The sequence below is a fragment of the Corvus brachyrhynchos genome, unplaced genomic scaffold (assembly GCF_000691975.1).
Source record: "Corvus brachyrhynchos isolate BGI_N302 unplaced genomic scaffold, ASM69197v1 scaffold99, whole genome shotgun sequence".
In the NCBI taxonomy this organism is placed as follows: Eukaryota; Metazoa; Chordata; class Aves; order Passeriformes; family Corvidae; genus Corvus; species Corvus brachyrhynchos.
The window spans coordinates 245,825-256,809 of NW_008239778.1; the positions used below are offsets into that span (position 1 = coordinate 245,825).

Consider the following 10,985-nt stretch of genomic DNA (forward strand, 5'->3'; position numbering starts at 1 on the left):
GAGTGAGATGAAGGCAGTAAGTTGTTGTAGAGCTCGGGGCAGCACCGTCAGGGTAGTGAGCATGCTGGCAATGCTTTTGGGAAGTGCTCCTCTCTGCCATGTGAATGCAGAGCAGGAGGTGACAGAACTTCCTCCTCTGTGCCAAGCCACTCACGGAGGTCGCCGTTTCCCTCTCCCCGTGAGAAGCTGAGTTTGATGGGAGGAGCTGGGAGGGCTCCCAGAGGCTGAGGGACAGGTGAGTCAGTAGGGAAACAGTCATCCAGAGAAAAGCCCAGTCAAAGCAGCCCCATGACCTTAGCATGAACCCAAAGATGAAAGGTCCAAAGTTGAGTGATGAGCTCATCAAAACCTCGAGGCTGTGAGAGAAAAAGTGGTGAAAGAAGCGAGAGGTGCCTGCTTGAGATGCCACAGTGTGGGGCACACAGGGCTCTGCCTGGGCTTGCTGAGGTTGTGATTTAAGTTGGCAAGAGGCATGAAACATGCTTCATTCCTAGAGGCAGGTATCACATTTCCTTAAAAACAATTATAAGTGAGCACATATCTCTGTCCCAGTTCTGTACTGGTTCCTGGGGAGTGTGACTGGTTAGTCCTTGGGATTGCGAGTGGAAAGGCTGAGTGTGAAACTTGCTCTGAGAAAATGGGGGCGAAGCCAATGTTCTGACAAGCCCTGCTGGAGCTGGATGTCTGTGGAAACACTCTGGGCATGTCCCTGCTGGGTGTCACTTCCCATTCAAGGTGGGGAATTTTGGTTTTCCCCCGCTGCTGGTAAAGTGTGGGGATCTCAGAACACTCCTGGGGCTGTGGGTGAATGTGGGCCTTGGAGGAAAACTTCTGCCCCAATTTCTTCTTTCCCCCACCTGCAGCCTGCCCATGAGTACTGCTTTCCAGTAGAGATGGGTCAGGCCATAAGCTCCTTCTCTTTTCCATATTCCCCCTCAAAGCATGGACCCTTTTCCAGATCTTGCGCAGGGTCTTGCTGTGGGGGAGAGCACTGCCCACCGCCCCGCCAAGGCTCCTGCACTGAGCTGGGCGCTGTGATTCCTTAGATTCCTTGGGCTGTGTCTGTGTCAGGGTCTCTGATTTCAGCCAGAGCTGGTCACAAACCAGCTTTTTGCCTCCACAAGCTGTTGCCTGAAAAAAAAGTACCTGTTAAAGGCTTCAAGCTCTCAATTACCACAGTGTCCTAAGGTGAAGAATCAGCTATATCCAAACTTCACTGGCAGAATGAATAAGGGCTTTGCTGTGCTGTCCCAGTATTCCCCAGTCTCTTCTGGGTTCCATCTGCAGAGTTAATAAAATGGTGGCAAATCAAGTTGAGTTCTAGTGGAAAGGGCTCTTTAGGGCAGCAGTAAAATAGTGAGTAAGCAAGAACCCCTTGCTGCAGGGGCCAGTTTAATTGGTCTGGCTTGTTTTATGAGACAGGTTTTATGTTTAAACTCGCACATGGCCCGGGAGCGACTCTGCAGCAGGGCATCATTCTCCTGCATGGATCCTTCGGGAACGCAGCCGGGTTAATTACACCTCACTGAAGGTGCAGAGCAGCTGGCATCGGTCATGGCATGAGCCCAGGGGCTCAGCAAATGGGGCTGGGAGGTGGCACCAGAGCTGGGATGCCAGTGACACCTGTCCCCTGCAGCCAGGCCTGGCAGGGAGCTCGGGAGGCACCGGCCAGTGCCCACTCTGCATCCTCTGGCACGTGCCCAGCTCTTGGCTGGGGACTGCCACAGCCCTGCACAGTAATCTTATCCTCTCCCTGTGCTTCTGCTTCCCCCTGCGAGTGGAAGTGGGGGAGTTGAAGCTGTAAAAGCCCTGGGTGGATTGGAGCAGCGTGGTGGTGCTCTGGGTCGCTCCTGGTCAGCGTCTCCCTCGCAGCGCTCGGGGCCTGGCTTTTCTCAGCGCGCTGAGACTGTGCAGGCACAGGCGAGAGAGGAAAACCTCCTGCTCTGGGGAAGGTAAAAGTGAGGCCAGTCCACTCCTGCTGTGACACAGCCACCTCCAGGGCCAGGCTGAGTGAGTGCTTACCCACCCACAGCCATCCTCAGTGCCGTGTAGATAAGGACTGGGAAAGCCTGGAGCTGTGCTGAGCGAGCAGAGGTGGCCTGGGGCAGTAGTAAGCAATTATTCAAGGCAGGTTTTGAAGTCAGGGGACGCAAGCAGGGCAGGAAGCTGCCTTCACACCGTGTGCTACAGCCAGCTCCCCTGTGTCCCCTTAGCTCCACGTCCACAGAATCATGGAATGGTTTGGGTAGGAAGGGACCTTAAAGACCATCTAGTTCCAACCCCCCTGCCGTGGGCAGGGACAGCTTGCACCTGAGCAGATTGCTCAGAGCCCCATCCAACCTGGCCTTGAACACTTCCAGGAATGAGGCATCCCCAGCTTCTCTGGGCAGTTCAGTAGCTGTTCAAAATGCAGGGTCTCAGGGGCTCTGCTGGCACATCTGAGCACTGTCTCTAACACCAGTTAAATGATGGGGTGCAGCATCACCCCAGTCCTCCCTTGCTTCTGGAAGCTGCTCCTGATAGGGCACAAACAAAAAGTGCTTTGAGTGCTGCTGCTGAGCCCTCTGTGCTGGCTGCTCTGCAGAGCAGCGCTGGGGAGGACATCCTGCTCCCTCTCTGCCGTGTCCTGCTGCTGCTCTGCCTCTGACACAGTCGGGAGCACGGAACAGGCTGCTGCTGGTGGTTGTGGGGTTGTTTTTTCTGTCGATGGAAATGCTAGTGGGGAACGCTGCCTTTGGGGACTCCTTTTGCAGAACCCCTTGGGCTGTGCTAAGCTTTGAGTTCGTGAGACATGGGGGAAGAGACCTTTGCCTAGGTATCAGATTTGGGGGTGCAGGTATTGGGTTTGGGGTGCCCGGGGGGGGGGGTTTGGGGCTCCCGAGGCACAGCAGCCCTGTGCAGGATCACAGGACCCGGCAGAGGGTGCTGTGTCTCCATCGCCTCTCCCAGCTCCAGCTCCAGCTCCAGCTGTTTGGCACTTGCCTCTGCCTCTGTGCATGATGTTTGTAAGAGTTTGGGCATGTCCATTTGGTTCCCATCTCCAGTGCCACCCCCAGCATCCAGGCCAGGTTCTTCTGTCACTGGGGACATTCTTAATTCACAGGAAATAGGAGAGAGTTTAATTGTTTTCTCCTCTCTCTCTTTTTTTTCCTTTTTTTTTTTTTCCCATGCAGCTGAACAAAAGGTTCATCCTCAGTTTTCTCCATGCCCATGGGAAGCTGTTTACCAGGATTGGGTAAGTGTGCAGGATGTTTATTTTATTTTCCTACATTACAAGTCTTTTTGGAATTTAATATTGTTAGCAACTAAGCTGTGTTTGGAGCTGAGGGCACAGGGTGTGAATTCTTGCAGGCCTAGCCTCCTGGTTCTTATTCTCCTTACCCGCCCTCCAATCCACACTGGTTGGAGCTTGGGCTTTTCCTTCCCCCCACCTCAAAGCCCACTCCTGCCCATGCACCAGGACCCTCTGGCAGCAGCTGAGCTCAGATGGTTCACACACCCAGGAGGGACTAGAGGCTGTTTTCTCTCTCTCCCATCACCTAACTGTGCTCCCTTCCCTTGAATTTCTGGGTTTAACCCCCTTTCTTCCATTGCCCTCACCCAGTGCAAAGCTGCCTCCTGGAACTCTCAGTGGCTGTTGCCTGTGAGGAACACAAAGCCATCGAGGCAGATCCACATGGTGGCTGAAAGCTGCCATCCAGAGTGTGTCAAAACAAGCCTTACCCTTCATCTCTTTGCTGCCACTTCGGTGAAAACCCTGTAGCTGAGAGCTGCCCTGGCTGTGGGAACTGGTTTGTACAAAGCGCCCTTGGCAGTGGCTGTCAGAAATGGGTTTCAAGTAACTGAACAGCTACCCTTGAAGCAAAGCAAGCCTGATCCCAGCCTGGGCTGAGATCCCAGCCTGGGGGACATCCCTATGACCCCGAGGGCAGAGCTCAGCCTTGCAGCTGATGGGCTTCCCATGGAGCTGCCTCTGCTCCAGGTCCAGACCAGCCCTCGCTGTGTGGGAGCAGCTGCTGAGGAGAGACCCCATGTGGGTCTCTGCTTGAGCTGCCAGTGCCTCGGAACCAGCCAGAGTCTCCTGAGCTCTGTTGGCTCCTTCATTCTCCTGCAGGACTGCTGGCTACAAGTCACAGGGCTGAAAGGCCTTTTCCAGGCCATGTAGGTAAAGGGAGTCTGGATGCAAAGTGACAGCTTGTCCCTGCTGTTGGGTTTTTTGACTCGGATCTATAATTCTTTGTCCCCTTTCCCTCCTGGAGCACAGAAGCAACAGCAGTACTGGGAACAGCTCAGATCCTGCCACACAGCAGCACTCAGCACTTGCTGTGTCCAGTGCTTACAGGGCTGACCACTCAGGGGGGGCACTTTGGACCCTTCATTAAAAAAATGGAAGCAGAGGCTGGTGATTTGTTGGAGATCCAAGTGTCTGAGGGTCACTGCTGATCTCTCCCTGAGTCACAAGGCACTGATTATCCACTCACGGGCACCAGGCTGACCTGCAGCGAGGAGGCAGAGCTGGGTGTCCTGCTGCCTGCAGGAAAAGAGGAGGAGAACTTGAAGAGTCCACAGAAGGTTCTGGAAGTGCAGGGTCTGTGCTGGAGGGCAGAACATCCGGGGAGCTGCTGGTCCCTGGCGCTGTGGGGCCGCGCTCGCAGTTGAGCTCCGGTTGAACGGATGCCAGCAGGGGATTAATGGGGATGTAGCAGAGATCAGTTGCACATTTGGCTCCTGAGACTTTTGTGAAATTAAGATGCAGCATTTGAGGCAGTTGCTTCCCAGGACAGTCATTTAGAAAACCCAAGTATGTTTAATGGTACAATATGCCCTGAAGTACTTAGAAGGGAACTAGAAAGTAATACCATGACACAGGAAGAGAAAATCGTCCAGCCCTGCTAAACAGCTTCCGTGCTTAAAATAGGTAAAAGGTGAGGGGTAGCCAAGTCCTCTTTGGGCAGGATCTTGAGTGATTTATCTGGAAAAAATATGGAAAAGATGATGTTGTCCTAATTGGACTCTTGCTCCTAAAACCACAGGTAAGCAATTTATTAAAAGCTTCCGCTCGGCTCCTGACCTGCTGGTTCTGAGCTCAGTGGGGTTACTGCATGCTGTTCCAGATGTGCTGTGGTATCAAAGCACAGCTGGCGGGGCTGAGGAAGCCCTCACTCCTTCTTGTTGTTATTCCATGGCAATAATCTTCATCTCCTCAGTAACAACCCATCCTGCAAAGGGCTCCTCCATCCCCAGAGTGCTGTCTGCCCTAGGAGGATGTTGCTGGATACACTGGATGTAGTCTGAGATTTCTCAAAATTAGGAAGTCTTTAGAAGCAATCAGTTTGCTCTAATTCTCTGGCTGTGCCCCAAATCCTGGGAAGTTGCCTTTTGCAGGGAAAGCAGTGCATTTGTACTGACAGAGCTGCTCCGTTCCGCACAGCTACAAAGTACAAGGGGCCTGTTTGTTCCAGCCCATGTTTTTGGGAAGGTAACAGAGACTTTGAACTGCTCCAGCAAACAGTGCCCGGGGAGAGGGTGCCCTGCTGGTAGAGGCACACCCAGGTGATGAAAAGCACCCATGAACTGTGGCTAAGAATAAAGCCATTTGTGTCTTTAAAAATAAAGCTGTCACCGTCCTGAAGTCTGTTGGGGAAGCCCAGCAGAATTGCCCATGTGGGTTACCAGAAGTGGCTCATTAATCCAGCCCGTGGTGATATCACAAGATCTGAATCTCTTGGGGGAAGATAGAGGAAATTGCTTATGGAGGCCCTCGAGGTCGCCTGCCCCGGCTCCAGATGCCTCACCCACTGTGGGTTTTGGCTCCCTCACTCCCATGTGGGCACTTGATAATGTCACTGATAGCTGGTGTGGACACTTTGTGGGAGATATTCAGTCTGCTGGGTCTGGCTGTGGCTTTCTCTAGTGTAGGAACAAGAATCAATACAGCAAACTGCAGAAGAAGCAGTGATATAAAATTGTCTTTGTGGGATGCCAGGTGAGGACTGTTGTGGGCAACCACATGTCAGTCATTTTTGGGGTTTGACTGTGCACTTTGCAATCATTTCAATTTTTCCCCCCACTTCAGCTCGGAGGTTGCTGAGGATCCAACAGCTTTGATAAGTGACCTCAGCTAATTCCCTTAGTGATGAAGAGCAGGATAAAGGTGTCAGATTTCCATGGGCGCTTGTGAGTGGTGTTGAAAGCTCACCCCATCCCCAGCCGTGGCCCCGCAGCCGCGGGCTGCTGTGTCCTGACGCGCGACAGCGGCGCTGCGGCTGCGGGGACCCGCTCCCGCTTTGACACTGTCAGCAGCTCCACGAGTCAGAGAGTCCCTGTCCTGTGGGGCTCGAAGTGATGAAGTTTAGGGGCTCAGTCACAGTGCTGGAGAGTGTGTAGCCTGGGGGAGACAGGGCTCGGTGCCATGGGATCCGATGTTGCAGCGAGGAGTTCTGGAGGAAGCACGCTCTGGCCAGCATTCAATGCACTGGAATTGCCACATCCGCAATGTGGCACCAGTGTGTGCGTTTTGCTGCAGCCTTGGGAGTCCCATGGGCTGCTCCTGGTCCAAGTGAGCTGCTGGCCCCTTGGCACCTCTCCCAGATTGGTAGAAGTCAGTAGAAAAAAATGGTTGGTCAGAAATGACTCATAAAGGCCGTGTTTTCGTGCCAAAAGAATGCTGCCTGTCGGTCACAGAGCAATCCCTCACTGTCCTCTCTAAGGAAGCAGCCTGCACCTTCATTCCCCACAGCTCCTGGATGGGAGACAGCACCCCAGGGATTCCCCCTTCCCCAGGAGATATGACATGGGCTGCACCGTGCCCACTTCCCACCCCACATCCCAGGGCACAGCCTGCTCTCTCCAGCCTCTCTCTCTGTCTGCAGGATGGAGACTTTCCCTGCGGTGGCCGAGGAGGTCCTGAGGGAGTTCCAGGTGCTGCTGCAGCACAGCCCCCCTCCCATTGGAAGCACCCGCATGCTCCAGCTCGTGGCCATCAACATGTTTGCAGTGTACAACTCCCAGCCCAAAGGTACCACGTGCTGCTTGAGGGGAAACTGGCTGGGGATCAGCCGCTCCCCATGTGGAGAAGGGTGGGGGGGACACGCCAGATGGGGAGGTGGGAGTGGTGGTTGGATGCCTGTGGGTGTCAACACAAAGGGACCTTGGCTGGGCCTTGGAGCTGGCTGAGGTGTCTGAGGAGTGAGGAGGCATCGCATCCCCCAGGATCCTGAGTCATCAGCACAGAAGGAAGACGCTGCTTTATGGCTCTGCCTTCCCAGTGTTTAAGCTGGGCCCTGCTCGGTGCCTGTGCTGGCACCAGAAGGGCTGGGACAGTCTCAGAGCCCTCAGCTGTTGGCTGCTGCTGCCTGTGTCCGTGCCAGGGGGATGTGGTGCCACTCTCTGAAACACCAGGCTGGAGCCTGTGCCCCATATTAAGGCAGAGAACGAGACAGATCCAGTGTTAATCACCGTCCTCCTCTCACTTCCTCCATCCACCCAGCGGCCCAGATGGTCTCAACCATTGACAAGTTTAATGTGCTGGGCAGCAGAGATGCCACCAAACCAGAGTCTCTTCACTGAGTTTAAAATGATGCTTCCAGGGATTGTGTTTTGCCCTGTGTCCCCTCCAACACACACTCAGCAGCAGTACCCAGGTCTGCCTGAGCCGTGTGTTTGGGAGCAGGGATGGGGCTGCTCTCCCTGGGTGGGAGGAAGCGGCATTTCACATGCTGATGGCTTGGGATTTAGATCCCAAAGATGAAGGCCTGCAGCTGATGGATTTCAGCTAAAGCCGGCATGTGGGCGATCAGGCAGAGCCCCAGAGCGCTGCTGCTGGAAGATCCCTCTCTCATGAGCCAGTTGGCCACTTGTCAGGCTAGCGGTCAGTGGCCAAGGTCAGCTGATGGAGTAAACTGTTGCCGGCCAGAGGGCTGGGAAGTGGCTCCTGTGTGCTGTGCCTGCCTTGCAGGCACTCTCCTCTCCTGGAGGGAGCTGTCAATCCCACTGGCAAGGCAGCCGTGCCCTCCTGCCTGCCAGATGCCAGCTAACGACAGCGTGTTTATCTTTGAGCTGCAAAGTACTTTGCGATTATAAGCAAATGCCTCTGCGTGACGGTAATTATTGTATTCCTAATGTTAATAATACCCCTGGTAGGTGAATTAATAGTGGTGTCTGTGCCACAGACAGGAGCGGGTGGGAAGGAGAGGATGAGATTTGTCTGGGATGGATGGCAAGCCCCTTTGGCAGAGCTGGAAACAATCCCAGCTCTCAAACCGCTGGGCTGTGCTCGTCCATCCATAGCCGAGTTGTGGATGTGTGTGAGTGACAGAGGGAGTGCTTTTTATCTCATGAAAAATAAGTATTCTCAGAGTTTCTGCCTCCTGTGTGGGTAGCTGCCAGCTGCTCCCAGTTTTGGATCTCAGGAGAAAGCAAACCTATTCATGCCGGGGCCTGCGGGCTGCGTGCGGAGCAGGTGGCAGTGCCCATGGAATGCCTGCAGGTCGGATGGCACCACGGCTGCCATCTGATGCCAAGGGTCCTTCAGGGATTTCCCTGAGGGCTCTTTGCTCTGGTGACCCTGGAATATCGCTGAGAGTGTTGTTGGCAAAGCAAACCCTGCTGTCAGCGCGAATGCCCCGGTGGTCTCGGAGCGCTCGTGTGCCAAGTGCTGGCACAGCACAGGTTGGGCTCGCTGCCGACGCTGCGATACTGGGAAGAGCTGGGTGCAGATGGAAATCACAAGCAGAACAGCAAAGGGCCTGGAGTTTAGAAGGAAGGCAGGAATGTTGGAATGATTACGGAGTGCCCTGCACGGAGCAAGGGTGCTGGCTCGCTCCCCAGCGTGTGGGCTGCTGTGGGCAGGGGCCTGGCGGGAGCGCGCGGCAGGAACGCTGTCGGGAAGGTGCGGGTTTCCATTTCCCAGCACATGAGTCACCTCCCTGTGCTGCAGCAGCAGGGGCAGCAGCGGGAGCCAGGGGGCCGAGCCGCCCCTGTGGGCCTGTGGGAGGCTGGCGGGATGCAGGGAGCAGTCCCACCCTGCCTGCATCCCAAATTGCCAGGAAGCGTTGCTGGGGAGCCGCCTGTAGTCAGAGCTTGGCTGTGTCCACACCACAGAGCTGGATCTAACTTTGCAGTTGGACCAAACAGCCTCCGGAGATCTCCTCCTACTGAAATCCTCCTGCAAATCTGGGAGCAGAGCGTGTCTGTGTCCTTCCCATCACACGGGCCTGACACTCAGCTTGCAGTAGCAGGAGGAGATCCGGGGGTTTGGGGCTGGGAGGGAGGTCTGAGCCTCTCTTCCCTGCTGTCCAGGGGTGTTCTCTTCAGGGATAGCTGCTCCCTCCCTTCCCTGCTGTGTGTTTCCAGGTCTCTGGAGCCCCAGCTATTCCTGAGAAACTTGTAAATGTGCTTGTTCCTCCACGTGTGGTGTGTAGCAAATCCCTGGTGCTGAGATCCAGTGGTGCTGGCAGTCATGGTGTGGTGTCACTGGCATAACAGTCACAATGTGGGGAATTCTATGAAATTTTTAACCCCTGCATAAGAACTTTTAAGCACAGATTCAGGTATTATGAAAAAGGGAACTTGAAGAATTAAATGCAGCGTTAAACACCTGTCCTCCCTCTTCCTCAGGCTTACACCAAACGCAATCCTGCCCCATCTCAGCCTCAGTTTCTCCCATTTTTGGATTGTGCTCAGTCTGTCCCAGCCCTTCAGTGAGGCAATGGGCAGCACGGGAGGTTGGGACTTGTGCATGATGGTTTCTATCTGCTGCTCTTTGCTTTGTATTCCTATGCTTTTGCTGTGGTGTGGATTGTCTGTGGTCCCTCAGGGGTGCCCCTGTCCTGGCACGTGTCCCCCATATGGCATTTCTCACACGTCCTCTCTGTCTCTGCTCTCAGCCACTGCCACTCTCATAAACCAACCAACCGCAAGGGCGCCGTGTGCTCTTCTGACAGGGTGGCTTTTTTTGTGCTGTGTTTAAACTGGTTTCAAAACCAGTCAGCTGTGAGCAGCACGTGGCATTTCACATCCTCCTCCCACACAGGTTGCTGCTGTGGTTACCTGAACCCTGCAGTGGGTGCCAGGGCTCAGGTGAGCACAGGCAGGGCTCCGTGGCCCATGCAGCTGAGCTGTGGTTGTCCCCAGGGACAGGGCACGCTGGAGCTGGTCTCAGCTGCCTGTGCAGCCAGGCAGCACTGGGAAGATCCTGGGAGATGAATTGGATCTGTTGTTTTCTCTGACAGAGGAAGCCAAAGAATTCCCACATGAAGTGCATCCCCTGCTGTTCAGCATCAAACAGTGTGTTCCTGCTTTGTCCAGGGAGGCGTGCAGCCAGTGAGGGTCCCACTCACCCGGCTCCCTCCTGTCAGGAGCACTCCAGGTGTGAAAAAACTTCTTGCAGACCTCAAACCCAGGGGGCAGGGAGTGCCCCCCCAGGGCAGAGAGGCAGAGAGAGTGGCCACTCTGTATGACAGACTTGCAGTTGCTGGAGCTTTCCAGGATGGGACGTAGGCTACCATTGTTTTGGGCCATCCTGGGCTCTGGCTGGGGCGGGACTGTAGTGGGGTGGCCCGTTTAACAGTTTGGTAGCCATCTGCACAACCAACTCACAGAGAAGTTTGGATCCCTTTATCCTGACCACAAACACTCCAAGAATTTTAATTTTTTTTTAATTCTGTAATTTGGGGAAATAAAACTCTGGTTTCTGAAAAGACTAATTGAAGCCGTGCTTGCGGCAGGGGCATCTCGGTGAGTGGAGAGAGAGAAACCCCCTCCCAGCCCATCTGTGCCCAATTTACTCCGATCTGGCCTCTCTGAGGCTTTTTTCTTTCTCTCTCTCTTTAATAATTTGTTTTATAATTCCTGGAATCAAACCCATCTCAGACACACTGTTTTATTTTACTGTATTATTGGATTATACTTCCTATAAATCACTGGATGTTATTCATAGGCCACCACCAGAATAACTTCCCCTCTCCCCCCTTCACCCCCCCCCC

The 10,985-nt window shown here is 54.3% G+C and overlaps 1 protein-coding gene across 2 annotated transcripts in view; it reads left to right on the plus strand.

The window, feature by feature from the left end:
- The window catches only part of SMG6 (SMG6, nonsense mediated mRNA decay factor), a 107,505-nt gene that overhangs the window by 22,391 nt on the left and 74,129 nt on the right, over positions 1-10,985 (plus strand). For both annotated transcript variants that reach the window (XM_017742972.1, XM_008640327.2), the window contains exons 9-10: positions 3,174-3,235; positions 6,873-7,018. In XM_017742972.1, coding sequence (XP_017598461.1) covers positions 3,174-3,235; positions 6,873-7,018 — 208 coding nt within the window. The remainder of the gene's footprint in view (positions 1-3,173; positions 3,236-6,872; positions 7,019-10,985) is intronic.